At 43.7% G+C, this 18,984-nt stretch overlaps 1 protein-coding gene across 4 annotated transcripts in view; it reads left to right on the top strand.

Annotated features, from left to right (window-relative positions):
- Positions 1–1,215: 1,215 nt before the first annotated feature.
- The window catches only part of NUP214 (nucleoporin 214), an 89,965-nt gene continuing 72,196 nt past the window's right edge, over positions 1,216–18,984 (top strand). For 3 of the 4 annotated variants that reach the window (XM_042248051.1, XM_012161064.4, XM_012161056.4), the window contains exons 1-12: positions 1,216–1,374; positions 3,679–3,874; positions 4,510–4,661; positions 6,040–6,238; positions 7,136–7,206; positions 7,729–7,792; positions 8,415–8,518; positions 9,693–9,799; positions 10,418–10,484; positions 12,747–12,873; positions 14,659–14,820; positions 18,467–18,926. In XM_042248051.1, the coding sequence (XP_042103985.1) occupies positions 1,330–1,374; positions 3,679–3,874; positions 4,510–4,661; positions 6,040–6,238; positions 7,136–7,206; positions 7,729–7,792; positions 8,415–8,518; positions 9,693–9,799; positions 10,418–10,484; positions 12,747–12,873; positions 14,659–14,820; positions 18,467–18,926 (1,754 nt within the window). In that variant the 5' untranslated portion in view covers positions 1,216–1,329. Of the gene's footprint in view, positions 1,720–3,678; positions 3,875–4,509; positions 4,662–6,039; positions 6,239–7,135; positions 7,207–7,728; positions 7,793–8,414; positions 8,519–9,692; positions 9,800–10,417; positions 10,485–12,746; positions 12,874–14,658; positions 14,821–18,466; positions 18,927–18,984 lie in introns of all 4 variants that reach the window. The other variant, XM_042248050.2, reaches the window with a different exon arrangement.

The raw sequence follows: 18,984 nt of genomic DNA, 5'->3' as shown, positions 1-18,984 counted from the left end.
GGATGGCTCTGACACTCAGGAAATTCAGAAGAGCTAGCTCACATAGTGACAAAGTGAATGACTGTATCTGTGTACCAGGCTGTTAGACATTGACCTTCCTTTACTGCATACAGCAACCCCATGAGTAAGGTTCTAGTGTATCAGCCTTGCTTGAAAAATGAGAAGCAGGCTTGGAGGAGATAAGCAGTTTGCTGAAAACCAAATAGTAAGCAGCACAATACACCCCCTGGAGCTGACCCATGTGATCCAAATTAAGAATCTGTGTCCTAGAGTGTCTATAATATTCCACTACAAAAATCTCTCCTTTGGACTGTGTAACAGTTGGCAATCAGCATATCCAGACATGCTGAATTCTAATCAGGCCTTCACCACTTTTTGACTGAGGGGAACTTGGGAATCTTCTTGACTTCCCTGTGCTTCCAGTTGCCTCATCAATTAAATGGCAATGATAATCCCTAGGTGACTAGGACGTCTTGAATATTCAATTACACATGGCTCAGCTGGTAAAGAGACCGCTTGCAATGCAGAAGACCTGGGTTCAATCCTTGGGTTGGGAAGATCCCCTGGAGAAGAGAAAGGCTACCCAGTGCAGTATTCTGGCCTGGAGAATTCCATGGACTGTATAGTCCATGGGGTCGCAAAGAGTCGGACACGACTGAGAGACTTTCACTTTCACTGGCTCTTGCTCCAGAAATGACTACCTTAAAAGGAGTAAACAAAGCTGATCGCTGGGGCCCTTTAATCTCCCCTTTCAGCCTTCAGAAACACCAGGGGAGAGGCCCCGTCCCATCAATTTTCTGAACACCTTTTCCTTCCACACCCCGTCCAAAGCCTTTCTCAGGAGCTGCTCCTTGGAAATATTTCTCAAGTTCCTAACATCTTTGAAATCGAAAGTATTAATAACCACCTACATCCAAAGATTACTGTGAAGCCTCAACGAAACGAGCGTGGATATCTCGCGCTTGCACTACCGACTAAAGGAAACCCACACGAGGCGAGCCCACGCCACCTGCAGACGACAGCGGCGGCCTGGGAGCAGCCGGGCGCAGGCGCAGTGACTGCCAGGCCACGCCTCCTCCTCTTCCGAGCCGGCCAATGGGAGGCGGTGGCCAGGAGGCGGCCGCGCGACTTCAGAAGGTCCCCTCAGCCTTCCTCAGCCACGCCGCGGGCCGAAATGCGTGCCGTCACCAAAAGCGCGCCGGAAGTGCGAGTTATGCATCTCGTCGCAAGCTCTGAGGGGAGGAAGTTGGCCTCGGAAAGACCTGGGCTGTGTGGGCCAGGCCGCGGACGGCGGCGGTGGGGGCTCCTTTCACCAACTGAGGCCGCGCGATGGGAGACGAAATGGATGCCGTGATCCCTGAGCGGGAGATGAAGGTCAGGTGTTGGCCAGGGCCTCCCACCCTTCCTTAATCCTGGTATTGCCTTGGCGCCTCCCTGACCCGGGAAGCGCGGGTGTCCGCTGCCCCGCCTCCTGACTGAACGGTGTGAGGCGATGCAAGTTCTTGTCTCCAGAGCGTCCTGGAGCGCTCTGCCGTGCAGCCGGCGTGAAAGCCCCACGGAATGTACTTTCCGCGTCCCCTGCTGGTCTTGTGCGAGCCTCCTGAGTTATCGTGGTTACTTTAATGTGGTCGTCGGAGTATGGGAATAACTGTTGTTTATTGAGCGTTTACTTGCATGCCAGGCGTTGGTAACTATCACAGCGACCCTAGGAAGTACTTGGTAAGTAGAGGAGCAAATAGAGGCTCGGAAAGTTAACTTACCCAAAGCCGCCCTTGACAGGCGGAGTGAAATCTAGGTTGTTGTGAGCAGAGGAGAGATTCTCTCTCTGTCGCTGAATTTCAAGCCTGTAACCCAGGCTTGCTTAACGCAGAGCAGGGATCATCCCTTATCCTACAGGAGCTTTTGTTGTGTTTAGTCGTTTCCGACTCCTTGGGACCCCATGGACTGTAGCCCCCCCGGATTCCTCTGTCCATGGGATTCTCAGGCAAGAATACTGGAGTGGGTTGCCAAGCCCTCCTCCAGGGGATCTTCCTGACTCAGGAATTAAACCCATGTCTGCCGCTTTGCAGGCAGATTCTTTACCATCTGAGCCACCACGGAAGCCCACAAATCCTTTAATTAACTAGATTTGGAGGTCCGTTTTTGGCACTGGAAATCCTTCTGAAGTCAGGAAACTTGAGAGGACCAGATGATCCAAATCTCAGCTTAGTTCAGTCGCTCCAGCATGTCCAACTCTTCGACACCATGGACTGCTCACACTCATGTCCATAGAAAGGAAATATTAATAAGTCATAGGAAGATTTTAGGCATTTAGACAACAACTCACTGAAATGCAGTAGGAAGTAGTAATCCATACCATGTTAAGAGTAGAAGTCTCTTCTTAAGAATCTCTGCCAAGGGTGACCAACCCAATGAGAGTGTGCCCTGTCCCTCATGTAGGTTGGGGCAGAAGGATAAAAAGGTTTTAGAACCACAGACTCAGAAAATGGTGGTCTCCCATTGAGTTTCTGATTACCAAGACCCAGAGGTTATCAGGATGAGAATTAACAAAAAACTGAAAACTTTATGGTGCTGGAGAAGACTCTTGAGAGTCCCTTGGACAGCAAGGAGATAAAACCAGTGCATCCTAAAGGAAATCAGTCCTGAACATTTATTGGAAGAACTGATGCTGAAGCTGAGGCTCCAATTCTTTGGCCACCTGATGCGACTGACTCTTTGGAAAAAACCCTGATGCAGGAAAAGACTGGGGGCAGGAGGAAAAGGGGGCGACAGAGGATGCGATGGTTGGGTGGCATCACTGACTCAATGGACGTGAGTTTGAGTAAGCTCTGGGAGTTGGTGACGGACAGGGAAGCCTGGCATGCTGCAGTCCATGGGGTCGCCGAGAGACTGAACTGAACTATGGTCTCATCTGGAAATCTGTGTGGATTTCTGATCACCATACACAGTTGCAATTACGAAGATTATTTCAGTTACTCTTTTACCAAATATGTTTAAATATCACATCCAAGGGAATTAGTATGTGGGGATCCTGTAGAAAACACCATGTAGCGTAGTGTAGTGAAAGTCACTCAGTCGTGTCCAACTCTTTGCGACCCTGTGGACTATATATAGTCCATGGAATTCTCCAGGCCAGAATACTGGAGTGGGTAGCCTGTCCCTTCTCCAGGGGATCTTCCCAACCCAGGGATCAAACCCAGGTCTCCCGCATTGCAGGGAGATTCTTTACCACCTGAGCCACAAGGGAAGCCATAGGAAACACCATAAAGGTACACAAATGGAGGCTGAGAAAGGCTGTCTTTGGTTTTTATGTCTTAGAGTGTAAGCAAAAGGAAATTTACATTCTTTTCACTAAAACCTTGATTTAAAGATAGATTTAGAATTGAAGGGAAAAAAATATGTATAGTACAACTTAACGTGTGCATGCTCAGTTGCATCCAACTTTTGCAAGTCCATGGACTGTAGCCCACCAGGCTCCTCTTTCCATAGAATCTTCCAGGCAAGGATATTGGAGTGAGTTGGCATTGCCTCCTCCAGGCGATCTGCCCCACCCAGGGGTCAAACCAGCCACACAGTCTTTACTCTTAGGGTAATATATATTTTGCTGTACCAGAATATGACAGGTAATCTAACGTCCTGTTTGTCCTGAATTGATCTTGTTTTGACCCTGCACCATAGGATTTTCAGTTTAGAGCACTGAAGAAAGTGAGAATCTTTGATTCTCCTGAGGAGTTGCCCAAGGAACGCTCGAGTCTGCTTTCTGTGTCCAACAAATACGGCCTGGTCTTTGCTGGTGGAGCCAGTGGATTGCACGTTTTTTCTACTAAAAATCTTCTTATTCAGAATAAACCTGGAGATGATCCTAATAAAATAGGTAAGTTCCTTGGTTTCTGTTGCATGATAGAGAGAGGAGCGTAGAGAAGTGCTAACGTCATCTGCTTCCCAAGTTTTACATAGCAAAACTACTGTTAGTCCTGAGGTTGACCCCCAAGAAGAGGGAGTGCTAGATGGGCTGCTGGACGCCTTCCTGGGTGTTCTCTCTGCTCCTTTGTATTTCTCTTCCGGTGACTTGTTCCTCTGAACTCAGAGGGAAGAACGGCTTACCATGGTGCCACACGTTTTTTTTGTTGTTCAGTTCAACTTGGGTTCTGGCTCTGTAGGAGAAGAACTTTGCTGCATGGCCTTTTAGTTGTCACAATAGCATCATCCAAACACAGGGGAATGTGTACTGTTTGGAGCATTGTTGCAGAAATATGGTACAGGACTATATTCAGCCAGGGCTCTGGCCACAGTTGGTTTCCCCAGGCCGTATGAGGGAGAGCCCCGACAGCACTCACTGCAGCATTAGCCATCTATAAGAAAGCTGCAGTTCTGCACAACTTGGTATCCGGGTGTGTGTGCGTACGTTTATGTAGATGCAAGAATGATGTCACATAGACCTGAGTAGAGAGAGTTTGTGGCTTATGCTTCAAACATTCCATTTTCTGCTCTGTGTTTTTTGGTTTTCAGTTGATAAAGTTCAAAGCTTGCTGGTTCCTATGAAATTCCCAATACATCACCTGGCCTTGAGCTGCGATAACCTCACACTGTCCGTGTGCATGATGTCCAGTGAATATGGTTCCATTATTGCTTTTTTTGATGTTCGCACATTCTCAAATGAGGTAAGCTGCCGGCAAACTCTAGGGACCTAAGGAGAGTGCCTGGTGTTGAATCATAACCTAGAAGTTCCTGGTTGACCTTTGAATTCTTTTTCTAGAGTTGAATTCGGGTTTTTAAGAGGTCCTTAGTTACGGAATCATAAATCAAGATCTTTGCGATAATAGGGACTTCAAGAAATTATTTTGTAATACCACCTGCCCCAGGGTGCTGTCATTTCTCATTTACACTTGAGACAGCCAGAGCCCAGGGACCCTAAGTGACTTGCCTGAGGCCGCAGAGTTAGTAGACAGTGTCAGAAGTTCCTGCATCCTGGGTGTCTGGCCTCCCACCGCAGTGCTCTTCCTTTCCAGGCTGTGTAGTAATGGTAATCGTCAGTGAGATTGAGTGTTGAGATTGACTGCGTGCCAGGCCCTGTGCTGGCGCTTTGCATGCCTTGTTTTTATCCATGCCCACCCCTCTTGGCTTTATACTAGCCTCATACACTCGGTATCATGGTCTTCATCTCAGAGATAGAGAAACAGGCCTAAAGAGTTTAAGTAACCAAGAGTCCAGCAGTACTTGGGCGGGGGGCGGGGTGGGGGGTGGGGTTTGTTTGAGGCACTTTTTTTTTTTTCAGTAGAAAGGAATTTCTTTATTCCTTTCCTGGGGAAAGGGGGATGCAGCAGGCTCGTGCCCCGAAATTGCGCCTCAAGCCCAGAGGCTTTGGCAAGGAGTTTCGCAGCAATGGCTCAACGGCGGGGTTGCTGATGGAAGATTAGCCTGTGTGCAGGGCCTGCAGGCCTTTAATCTGGTCTCAGGTGGTCTCTCTTTTTTTTCTTAATTTTTAAACTAAACATTTAATTTTGTTTTGGGGTATAGCTGATTAGCAATGTTGTGATAGTTTCAGGTGAATGGTGAAGGGGCTCAATCATACATATTGAAGCACCTTTTATATCATTAATCTTTCATTAGCCTTCTACAACAAATCTTTCACTGAGGCAATTTTGGAATTTTGAAGCCTGCTGGGGCTTCTGCGTACCAATTAAAATAAGCGCAGTATTTTAAGATGAGCACTCTCTAAAATTCAAGGACCCAACACTATTAAGAAGCAGAGTCTCAGTTTTTATTTAGTATATGCTCTTTATCCATTATTTTGCATTTGTGTATTCCCTGTTGAGAGTCCCTCTGAGTATGCTACAATAATCGATGGCCATTTTCAAAATTATGTTAAAATTTTCTGTAACAAATAGACTGTTGTATAGGGCTACAGTTTTTTTTCATGGTCATGGGGAAAAGTGAACTGTAATTTGAGAAAACTTGCATATTCAATAATTTTCTTGGACCATTGAATGTCTCTGTATTTATCTGTTTATTTTTGCCTCTGGGCATTTGTTTTAAAAGGCTAAACAGCAGAAGCGTCCGTTTGCATATCATAAGCTCTTAAAAGATGCAGGAGGCTTGGTGATTGACATGAAGTGGAACCCTACAGTCTCCTCCATGGTGGCAGTTTGTCTGGCTGACGGCAGCATTGCAGTCCTACAAGTCACAGAAACAGTGAAAGTGTGTGCGACCCTTCCTTCCACAGTAGGAGTAACGTCTGGTGAGTAATAACATCTTTTACTCTTTAACATACGGTAATGGTCATCTATTTAAAAATTAATCTCTGAGGAAAAAAGCAAATAGGGCTCTTTGTCATACTTGTTTTTTGGTAGAAGTGGAGAGAGTGTATTTTATTTGTGTAGTTACTGTCCCTGAAGCCACACAGCACACATGATTTACCTTCAGTGTGCTTGGGTTTTCTGGTGAAATGTTTGGGTATAGAAATGTTTGGTTTAGAACTGTGTTGTTGAAATAATTATTTTGACCTGAAAGATCAGACTCTGAAACAGTCATTTGTACCTTAGGGGGAAAACATTAGAAAATATCCAATAGAAGCAAGAGAAAGATTTCTTGATATTTGAAAACCTTTTCTATCCTCCTCGATTTATCTAAAAACTGGAGTTTTCTGCACTTCACAGCTTTCTGGGCAATACTCCATTGAAAAAGCCTTTCTAGCAACTGGTTCAATGGCCCAGTAACAAATCACAATTCGATTGTGTCATCGACATGATGTTTCTTTTTTTACTTTGCCAAGTAAGGATGATCCCACAGTCTTCCATGGACTGACAGAAAGAGGAACACAAAGTGGTAATTGTTGCCATTTAGTCGCTAAGTCACGTCGGACTCTTTTGCGACCCCATGGACTGCAGCGCGCCAGGCTCCTGTGTCCATGGGATTTCCCAGGCAAGAATATTGGAGTAGGTGGCCATTTCCTTCTCCAAGAGATCTTCTTGACCCAGGGATCAAGCCTGCACCTCCTGCATTGGCAGGTGGATCTTTTACCGCTAAACCACCAGGGAAGCCTGAAGTGGTGATTACATGGCTGTTTTGGTACATATCTCACGGTTTGCTCCATTTTCTTCAGTTTTTAATTGGTAGTATTTTCTTCTTTACCCAGTGTGCTGGAGCCCCAAAGGAAAGCAGCTGGCTGTGGGGAAACAGAATGGAACTGTGGTCCAGTATCTTCCTGTAAGTCTTGCCTTGGGCTTCAGAGCATTTTTATCAAGTAACTGTTTTGGGGTTGGTTTGGTAGTATCTTTGCTGTTTTTTCCTATTGAAATATAGTTTATGTTCCTTGCAACAAATCTGTCTGCACCCAAGAGAATGCAGGAAAGAGCTGTCGCGTGCCCACTCTGTCATCCTTTTCCTGTGGTCTTCCAGAGATAATATTCCTGAGTACTCTTCAGTATAAATCGGCAGAGAATCTGTGTATGTCCGATCACACCCGGTTGAGAAGGAGAGGCTCGCGGGCAGTGCAGAGGCCTGTGCTGCTGTGTATCCCTCCTGTTCTCTGCAGGGTACAGAGGGTGAATGTGGTGGGACAGGCTTCAAGTTCAGGTTCAGTTTCTTCTTTATCAGCACAGAAAGTCGTTACATGAAATTTGGTCCATGTTCTTTTAGGGCATTGGCCTGTAAAACGACAATACAGTTGTTGGATTTGCGGTCTGGGGATTGTTTTGTTTGACACTGGTTTTTTCAAATCTCTTTCAGACTTTGCAGGAAAAGAAAGTCATTCCTTGTCCTCCATTTTATGAGGCAGACCATCCCGTCAGAGGTAATGCATCTGCTTTTCTCACTGGGCTAACGTCTAATGAGGCACTGTCTGTGGTGCAGAAATGTTAGACCATGTGGGGCCTGCATACCGGCTCAGGAAAGTGCTGGTGCCTCTTGTGTGAAAACACTGTTTCAGCTAGCTAATTAGGTCTCGATCCCTGGGACAGGACGATCCCCTGGAGAAGGAAATGGCAACCCACTCCAGTCTTCTTGCCTAGAAATCCCACGGACAGAGAAGTCTGGTGGTCTACAGTCCATGGGCGGCAAGGAGTTGAACACAGCTACATAACTGAGCACAGCATACATACACAATTAAGTCACCGTAACAGTAATTCTCTAGTAGATACCTGTGTCACTTGGTAAATGATGTTAAATGGATCCTGACTTTTTTTTTTTAATTAGAATTCTTCATTATTTGCTTTGATTATCATCTGCTGGGGGTGAAATACCACTCTGGAATGAATTTGAGCTTTTTGAATCTTTGTGAATTACGTTTAGTGAAGTCTAGACCTTTTTAAAAGCTATAGTAGTTGGATACTTGTTTATCTATGAGCTGATAATTTTATAATGTACAGGGGTTATTCCAAGCACAGAGATGGTTTATTAGGATGTGTGTCTTTCAGTTCTGGACGTTCTGTGGATTGGCACCTATGAATTCACCATAGTGTATGCCGCGGCGGATGGGACCTTGGAAACGGCTCCAGATGTGGTGATGGCTCTGCTCCCGGTATGTGTGTGAAAGCGGTGTCTTGATTATTTGAGAATTATATAAGTCTTCTAATAAAGTTAGAGGCTTTAGGCGTCTCTCTCCTTTCCTTACTGGCAGTGGTACCACTTGAGGTGTGAGATTTTTTTAATGCTGCACTAGGGGCCTGAGGACCAAAATGGTGGTGTCCTCTTAGAGCACGTTCTATTGTTGAGCCATATGGTGAAAAAAAATCCTAAAATTTTAAGTTGTAAACTGTGAGTTATGATAGGTGTTAATCTGATGAAATCATTTTAGAAAAGCAAGAAAATATGTTGATTTTCAAAATTCATTCACTTATTCAACGACTGAACAACAAAGTATGTCAATATGCAGTGGTACCATTTTTAATCTTTGCCAATCTGATATGAGAAAAAAGTGCCTCCTTTTTATTAACTTTTTGGGTTCCTGACAATGTCAAATTTTAAAAATAAGTTTGTTAAGGTGCCTTATTTCAAGATTAAGATTTTCTATTCCCAGGGATAATGTTAACACTAGCATTTGCTGAGTACCGTTTATGTTCCGTGTCCTGGATTAGAAACTTTCTACATATCCTTTCATATCTCAGTTAAAACAGCCTTTGATGTAGATTTTTTTAGGTCCATCATTTGTTGTTGCTGTTCAGTTGCTGAGTCGTGTCCGACTCTCTGCGACTGCTTGGACTGCAGCATGCCAGGCTTCCCTGTCCTTCACCATCTCCTGAAGCTTGCTCAAACTCATGTCCGTTGAGTTGGTGATGCCATCCAACCATCTAACCCTCTGTTGTCCCCTTCTCTTCCTGCCTTCGATCTTTCCCAGCATGAGGGTCTTTTCTAGTGAGTTGGCTCTTTGCATAGGGGACCAGAGTATTGGTGCTTCAACTTCACAATCAGTCCCTCCAGTGAATATTCAGGAATGATTTCCTTTAGGTGTAGGTCCATCATACATAGGGAAAAACATTGTCAGAGAAGTTGAGTAATCTCCATGGCCAACGTTTCTGTTCTTTGTATTGCTCAATGTTGTCTTTATAGTGTGTCTATGTATTTTCTTTTTTTATTTTCTCAGTAAATTTTTTTCATAAAACTTAAAGGATTTTATCTTTTGAGATTCTTAACTTTGTAGGATTAAAGAAAAATCACCCATGAGATTTTTTTTTTTCTCATTCTGTTCAATGTAGAAAAAAGAGGAAAAGCACCCTGAGGTGTTTATGAACTTCATGGAGCCCTGCTATGGCAGCTGTACCGAGAGGCAGCATCATTACTACCTCAGCTTCGTTGAAGAGTGGTGAGCTGTGGACGAGGGAGGGCACACCTGGGTCATTTTGTCCTGCTTGTTCTGTTTTGTTTCCTCTCTGTAAGAGAGGAGAATAGAGGTTGGAGATGCCCTAACCATATATTCAGCTCATGTTGGATAATGCCTGACTACTACATCTGTTTCCCCAGTCTTGAATTATATACCTCGAATACACACTAAACTTAAAAATCCCATTTTCTCAATAAGTCCACTGATGACTTAAGAAAATACAGATATTTAAGGAACATATTAAAAGTTTCCCTCTGAGCTGAAGTGTCCCTTTGAAAGATGGATTTCTTGAAACAAAGTTTCTCTTGCTTCAGTTAGGTTATTCTCTGTTCAGAGTGGTATATTTATTGGGATCTGAACTGATTCTGTAGTGCCTCCCCTTTGTCTTAAGTAAGGAGACAGTTGGCTGAGTCTCCAGGGCTCTGCCCTGTGGACTAAAAAGTACGCTTTACGTCCAAAATCTTCTTACCTTCAACGAGGTAGAAAGCTCGCCTTTCTCCTTGACATCTAGGGAAGCTTTGTAGGTGTCACCACTGACTCAAGTCAAGGTACAGCTGTTGCCGTTTGAATTTAATGGTCTTCCGGTTTTATTCCTTGAAGGGATTTAGTGCTGGCAGCATCCGCAGCTTCCACAGAAGTCAGCATCCTCGCGCGACAAAGCAGCCAGGTAAATGTTTCTCTTTTGTCACTTTTATGTGATGTTGTTCTGAGAGAGATTTTGGAGGGGTTTAACTGTGAGGTTAAGATTTAGCTGAAGTCACACTCCTTTTATTGAGTTTCTGGATGAGAGCACAGCTTAAAAAAGCTGTGGACCAAATGGCTTGGGTGTTGTGTTGGACAAACTTGGGTGCTGGATTCAGCAGTTCCTTCAGTGTTAGCCAAAGCCCTCTGTTTGTTTCCACCCTCCATGAATACCTCATACCCATAGTCGTAATTGAATGTATTCCAATACGAGTGTACCTGGGTGTGTAGGAGCCTTTTTCTGCTTTATTCTGTTTAACTGTCTTTATTTTCTCCTTATTACTTGAATCTGCCTCTTCTATTCAGTTAACTATAACCCATCCTTGATTATGGAAGAGAGACATGCAAGTCAAACCAAACTGTGACTCTTGAGAAATACTTTCTGTTTGGAAAACCACCAGAAAGCTAAAAGCATCTGTGTAGACAAGCCCCCATCTTCCTTCTCTTGCTTTGTGCTCCTTGCAGGCCAGAGTGGGCTGAGGTTGTCATGGTACACTCCCCTTATGCAGAGAGACTACACGGAAGACACAGTTCCTCAGCCGAAAACTTTCCCTTTTGAAAAGTCTACCTGGAGTTTGAAAATGTTCTGTGCATCCTGTGCCTCTTCAGTCATTCAGCATTTATCCACCCTTCTCTTGAGTGGCACGGTGGCCCACCATAAGTGCTTAGCTCTCAGAGTCCAGCACTCTTGATTTGCTGCTCTTGGATTAACTTCAGTAACAATCTCCAATTGGATTAACTTCAGTAACAATCTCCTGATAACACAAGTATTTTATGTATTCACACATTAAGAAACATTCTGATTTTTGCTTTTTATCAAAGTAATTTATGTTCATGGTTGAAAAGTCAAGTAGTGGAAAAGGGCTTATACGTGAAATAGCAGCCCTTCCCATCCTGTCCTGGTCTGTCCTGTTCTCTGAAAGAGACCATTTTTAACTTGTGGTCTCTCTCTCTTAATGGTTATCTCCTTATCCCGAAATAATAATTTATTGCATCACTGGTTATCAATTGTTAACTTTAAATTATTGGCCATGATGCAAATGAGGGTTTAGCTCACGTGTGGCCTTTATACTCCTGTCCTTCCTTTCAATAGGATTAGAGCACTGTTTCAGTCTCTTCTACTTGTTACCTTTGAACTGTAAGTCATTTTTACTTTCGATTCTTACAGTTCTACCATGTAGCATCTCTCATGATCTTCCGGGCTGTGAGAGGACCATCTCAGTACCCACCCTTGCCTGTAGCACAGCTCCTCCATGCCCACCTGTAAGCTGTTGTCACCTGCATCTCATACTCCACAAAATCAAAGCTGACGTTGGTTGTATTTTGCCCTGTGTGATTAGCAAGCCTTCTTTGTTTTGTGTATTGTTGTATTGCCGATTGTTTTTCAAAGTTGGAACCTGTTTCATTTACTAACGTTATTGTGAATGTGACTGTTCACTTCATGCCTAAGGCTTGGATCACAATTGTTTTCTTTCCTCAACAGTTTTTTTGTTTTTCTGTCTCTCGTTGAGCATTATTCCTCCTTTAATTCATGCTGCCCAGTTTTGGTCAGCATTGAAAGTTGGACGAAATGGCTGTGATTTTTAAAAACCAGGAGTCATTTGTTGCAGGGAACAGATCCCACTCAAGCAAACATGAGCCAAAGGGGAGTTTATTGGAAAGATGTGGCTTCTCAGGGAATCCGGTGGCAGGAAGATTGACCGTTGGAGGAAATACACTGAGAACTAGGAAGACAAGAGCTCTGCCTCTGTGGTCGAGTGAGCATGGGGCGTCCGGCAGCTTTCTAGGCTGTGTGCTCACGGCCGCAGCCGTTGTCACCTGGCGCTCCTGGTCCCCATGCAGATCCCTCAGAGCAGCTGCTGGCTGGCTCCATGCAGCTGTCAGATGGTCCCACTGTGTCAGGAGTCCACTCAGATGTGGTGGAGGACATGTCAGAGGATGTTCGTGATAGTGATATTTATTCACCAGACAGGAGCTTTGTACACCAGGAAAAGATAGAAAGACTTGGAAAAGGAACCCCTTGCTTCCTGCGGAGTTCGTAGCTTTTAGACTATGTTTCCAGATTTTAGAGTCCCAGGGAATGCAATACTAAACCAAGTGAGTTCCCTTTTTCTCCTCTCCTATTTGAACAGTGCTGGAAAAAGCTCTAAGCAACGCTGTATCTTCTTCTACTTGTTCTTTTTTCCAGAATAGCTGGGAATCTTGGCTGCTGGAGGATTCTAGTCGAGCTGAACTGCCTGTGACAGACAAGAGTGATGATTCCTTGCCCATGGGAGTCGCCATAGATTACACTAACCAAGTGGAAATTACCATCAGTAAGTATAGTCTGTCATAGCTAAGCTACGTGCAGGAATAGTCTTCTTCCCATCATGGTTAATATTCAAATCCAGCTCTACATTTTCCTGATGGAACTTTCTCTGCCGTGCACTTTCAGCTTGTGGTAGCGTGTCTGTGTAAAGAGTTAGACAGAGTGCACTATACCACACCCGTCTGATTTGAGTGGATATTCACTGACCAAGGCCACACACTCTGTGTGTCTCTGTGTGTGTAAGAATATGGCTGGAATACACAACACCAACTTCGTAGCCTTGTTTCTTTGCCCCTCCCGGTTTCCCAGGGCCTCCCAGGCAGGTGGTGTATCCCAATACTCCGTTCCATGGCTTGGATAAGAAATTGGAGGCCTCAAGTACAGACTTCCAAACGGGGCCCGAGCATGTGCTCTGAGTCTGTCTTCTCCCCTGCTGAGTCTTGGCAGGGCTGCAGTCCCGTGAAATGTGAACATGAGAAATGACATATTTTTTCTCAGGGATCCAGAGAGCAAGCTACTGGCTGCAAGTAGGGAGAGGGAAGCGGGGAGGGGCATCATAGGAGAGGGGGAGCAGGAGGCACAGACCGCTGGGTGCGAGACAGGCTGCAGGGAGGCGGTGCACGCGGCCAGTGTCTGGCAGTAACTGTAAGTGGGGTGCAACCTGTAACACTTGTGTAAAGAATTTTAAAAAGAGCCAAGGAGACAGTATAATGAAAAGGCAGAAGAATGGAGTGGAAAAAAAATCTACAAAGTATATCTGATAAGGGGTAATACCCAAAATATATAAGGAACCCATGCAACTCAATAGCAAAGCGAAATAAATAACCTGATTAGGAAACGGGCAGAGGACCTGTATAGACATTTTTCTAAAGAAAGCATACAGATGGCCAACGTATATGAAAAGGTGCTCGACATTACTAATTACCAGCACAGGGAGCTCTGCTCAATACTCTATAGTGACCAGATGGGAAAACAGTCTCAAAAAGTGGATGTGTGTGTACAGTGTATATGACTGACTCACTTTGCCATACAGCAGAAACTAATGCAACGTTGTCAGTCAGCTCTGTGCCAATGAAAACTTTTTAACAGGTTTTTACTACACACACCATCGATGTGTTTATTAGCTTGACTGTGGTAGTCATTTCACAGTGTGTGTGTCCTTCAAGTCATGTTATACACCTTAAGTACATAGCAATTTTTATTTGTCAGTTTTATGTGAATAAAACTGGGAATGTATGTATATATTTTTAAAAAGGCATATACTATGTGCGTTATTTTAGAGAGGTGTCTGTGTCAGGCACCACTGAGTTCCTTTCCTTTCTCTGACCAGACTGTTTGGTCTGGTTCACTTTACTTTTGATTCTCACGAAGACTTAATTGACAAAATACATGCTTATCATTCAACTGTAAAGTAATTGGACTCACTTTTCTGCATCCTTCTGTGTGTTTTCCCCAAGAGTCTCCTCTGTCATTTTTCCTAGAGACTCCTGTGTTGGTCGGGGGGATGCTGAACCTGTCTCCCTGACACCGGGACACACATAAAAATCAGAGCTTTGGGAGAGTCAGAGCCACTGCACAGTTGCTGGTGTTTGCACCGGCTGTCTGATCACAGCTCTGCTTTAAAGGGCCGATTCATAAGGGCTGTTCAGCTCCAAGTCAGAGCGAACCAACTGCAGCTTGTATGCGGAAGAGTCCAGTGAAACCCCTTGCACGTCAGGCTGTCTTTACCTCCCACGCAGGGGCCCTTCCATTGACTTGGCCCTTCTACTACCTTGGTTTTCTTTTTTAACAGATGAGGAGAAGACTCTTCCACCTGCTCCAGTGCTTATGTTACTTTCAACAGATGGTGTGCTTTGTCCTTTTTACATGATCAATCAAAATCCTGGCGTAAGGTCCCTCCTCAGGACACCAGAGCGGCTCTCGTTGGAAGGAGAGCGGCAACCCAAGTCATCAGGTGTGTACCTCCACTGCCCCCCCAACCCCAGCTGTGGCTGACAGGGGGTCCTGCAGGCTCGAACAGGAGTGTCTGCTGGGATGAGCGCTGTGAGGTCGCAAAGTGTTATCACTGTCAGCCAGTCTGTCTCTTCAAGGGAGGACCAGTCTTCCCCTTGAACACATGCACACACTTGCTATCTCTCACCCTCAAGCTTTATTCACCAGCCTTTACTTTAGAGAAAAAGGAAGCTCAACCCGATGGATCCCATTAGGTAATTTACTGACAGTACCCTGTTGTGAGACCCCATATTATATGATCTGAAACCCAACATGTTTAATGTGAGAAATTGGTTAAGTGATTGTACGTCTAAACAGTGAAATGTCATGTAACAGTTAAAAATGTTATATTTATTAACAGAGAAAGGGCAGAACATGGCATGAAAGAGCACTATGGTTTCTTTTTTTATGAGAAAAATATATACATTAAAAAACTACTTGTGAGATACTAAAATGTAGATAGTGGCTACTGCTGCATGGTGAGAACGTGGAAATTTTCTTTTCTCTTTGTATTTAATTTTCTTTAGTTCCTCCCCCCGCACCCACCCCCCCCTACCCCCGAAGGTATTGCTTAAGTAATACATGCTTATTGGAGGAAAATTGAATGAAAAATATAAAAACACTTTAGAGCCCATTAGTCATCAAGCAATAGCCAGTCAACATTTTGGTACATATTCTTTATGTCCATAAATGCATGCATATAAATGCCAGTCTGCATTTTCAGCATTTTCTCAATGACAGTCACCTGTGAGAACAAAATAAACTTTTTAGAAGGGCATTGTTTCATATTTTAGAATTTCACTAGTATTTCTCTTTTTGAATTCTGTGAATATATAACTAGTAAGCTTTTTCTCTTCTAATATAGTTTTTAAAGCTCATAGTGTAACCAATTCTATATCTTGTAAAAAATACTTGGACCAGTGGGTTTGGGTATGGTTGAGAACACTTAAGAGTGTCTTATCGCACTGCTTCCCAGTGCAGAGTGAATTATACATCATAAATAGAGCCACTTGGATACTTGGGCTCCTATCAACTGTCAGTGTGACCTTAAGTAATATACTAGGTGCCTTGCATAGACTGTATTCGTGCTGTTATGTTGGAAAATCTCCTCAACACAGTGTGTACTCTTGAGTTGTTTTCTTCCCTTTAAGTGGTTCTGCGTCCCATGAACTCCCTACACTCAGTTTCTGGGTCCATATATAATAAGCAGTGTGCCCTGTGAAGTCAGGAGCCTGGGGAATGATGTTTGTTTCTTTTTCTTTCTTTCTTTCTTTTTAAATACTTGTTTGACTGCTTCCGCTCTTTACTGTGGCCTGTGAAAGCTTCTGTTGCAGCCCACAGTCTCTCTAGTTGAGGCACATGGGCTTAGTTACTCTGTAGTATGTGAGATCTTAGTTCCCCAGTCAAGGATTGGACCTGCACCCGCTGCATTGCAAGGTGGATTTTTTACCACTGAACCACCAGGGAAGCCCCAGGAAGTATTAATAGATTTACTTGTATTTATACTTTCAAAGAAGTGAACATTTACTTGGGGTTCTCTATTTTCAGAAAGTGGCATTTTTATGTGCTAAATCACTTCAGTCATATCTGACTCTTTGAGACCCTGTGGACTGTAGCCCACCAGGCTTCTCTGTCCTTGGAGAGTCTCCAGGCAAGAACACTGGAGTGGGTTGCTCTGCCCTCCTGCAGGGGGTCTTTCCCGACCCATAAATCGAACCTGCACCTCGTGTGCCTCCTGATTGTCAGCAGATCTTTTACCACTAGTGCCACCTGGGAAGCCCGGCATTTTCATGGTTGTATCCTAAGTATTTCATTCTTTTAGATACCATAAACTGTCATCTCTGACAGTTTGAAAGAACCAAGACCTATAAATATTTTGATTGAAAAATATTGCTTTCTTAGTTATTTGGAGAATAATTTTGGGGAATTTAGAGAACTAGCTTGTTTATAGAAAGTTTGGAAAATAGAAAAAAATTTAAACTTGCCTTTTATGGTATTCTCTTCCAGTGTTTTTTCATAAACATCTTCATAGCTGTGATCATATTATATACATAATTGATATGCAGTTCATTTATTTAAATTTTAAGTGTTTTCCAGGTTCTTATGCAATTCTTATGATTTATTTAAGAATGTTTAATATTCTGTTGAATATATTTTATCATTGGGTTGTATTAAATATCTTTTTTACTTTTTAAGTTATTTCATAGGCATTATTCTTAGAATTGGGATTACAAGGTCCATTTTTTATGATTTTTTTGAGACTTAATGTTTTCTCGAAGATTGCTAAATTAGGTACCTGGTAACAAAAAGTTTTAGGTTTATTTTACCCTTTCACACCTAGGGTATTATATGTAACTATATTTTGATAATTTAGAGAACCAAAGTATGCCTCATTTAATTTGTGTTTCTCTGACTAGAGGGAATGTATGTATTTTCTTCCTGTGAATTAGATTCCCAGCGTTTATCTGTTAAAGTCTCAGGACTTCCCTGGTGTTCCAATGGCTGGGACTCTGCTTCCAATACTGGAGGTGTGGGTTCGATCCCTGGTGAGGGAACTAAGATCTTACATGCTTCAAGGCATGGCCAAAAAATTTAAGAAATAAATAAATGAAAAATTTAAAGTCCCCCACATTTTTGTTGTTGCTTTTATATTTTTGTTTTTTTTTAATTGGTTAATTTTTGACTGCACCAGGTCTTCACTGCTGCGTGGGGTTTTCTCCAGTTGTGGTGAGCGGGTGCTGCTCTTTGTTACGGTGCACGGGCTTCTCATTGTGGTGACTTCTTTTGTTGTGGAGCCCAGCCTGTAGGGCACCAGGGTTTCAGTTGTTGTGACGCATGGGGTTAGTTGCCCCAAGGCATGTCAAATCTTCCCCGACTAGGGATCGAACCCATTTGCCCTGCACCGGCAGGCAGACTCAACCACTGGACCACCAGAGAACTCCTCAAAAGGTTTTTAAATCTCAATTTTTATTTAAAAAATAAAACATATTACTTGTCATTTGCTGCAGATTTTTTTCTAGTATACCTTTTGGTTGTATGCCAGTTTTTGTACTTAGTCAAATCTTTATCTTTTGTGATTTTGGGGGTCACTTTTAGGTTTATCAGGTTGTTAGACACTTGGACTTAATTCACTTTTTGCCACCTTTGTTTTGAGATACAGTTACATATATCCTTTTGTATATCTCAAAACAAAGGAGATATATCTTTGATTAAACTGGAATTGTTTTAGTGACTATTAAGAGGCATAGGTCTGAGTTAAAGTTTTTTCCTGATAATAAAATATTGCAGAATGACTTTTCACTGTGACATCAAGAAGTGTGTTTTTTCTGTATTACTCAAGTTGGTGTTTATGAAGTCCCGTTAGTCTGATGTCTTTCTGCATTTTCTTTTTCTTTCAAAGTTTTAGATATCTTGCCATATGGAATGTTTGCTCTGGAAAGTTCAACATCAGCTCTCATTTCTTCTCCCCACAACTTTTGGAATGAGGACCAATTATTTCTGGCCTCATTCTTCCACCAGCCCTTTTCCACTTGCTTCCTGTGATGTGGACCTCCACTGTCACGGCATTAACTTGTCTCTTCCTTTTTCCTCCCTGTGTTTCACTGCAGGAAGTATTCCTACTACCCCCACCTCCCCGCAGGCCCCGCAGAAGCCTGATGTGCCAGCTGCCGCGGCGCCTGCCTCTGTTCTGCCTTCATCACAGGCTGCCCCCACCTCCACCTTCTCTCTGCCTTCTGCTGTGTTCTCCTTTGGTTCTTCATCTTTGAAGTCCTCTGGTTCTGTCCCTGGGGAGGCTCCTCCGAGTTCCAGTGGCTCTGACGCTGCCAAAGCAGCCCTGGCCTCTGGCGCATCGCCCTTCTCTTTTGCTCCTCCTTCTCAAGCCTCCCTCGCGCCCACGCCTGTGGCCCCTCCCATGACCCCCTCAGCTGCTTCATTCTCCTTTGGATCATCGGGTTTTAAGCCTGCCCTGGAAAGCACGCCAATGCCAAGTGTGTCAGCTCCAAATATGGGAATGAAGCCCACCTTCCCACCGTCAGCTCCTGCAGTCAAGGTCAACCTTAGCGAAAAGTAAGTAATACTTCAAGTTTGACAGGTAGACATATCACTTGTTTTTCACTTACATGTG

The sequence above is a fragment of the Ovis aries genome, chromosome 3 (genome assembly GCF_016772045.2).
Source record: "Ovis aries strain OAR_USU_Benz2616 breed Rambouillet chromosome 3, ARS-UI_Ramb_v3.0, whole genome shotgun sequence".
NCBI classification, from domain to species: domain Eukaryota; kingdom Metazoa; phylum Chordata; class Mammalia; order Artiodactyla; family Bovidae; genus Ovis; species Ovis aries.
This window is presented reverse-complemented; position numbering and strand designations above follow the sequence as displayed.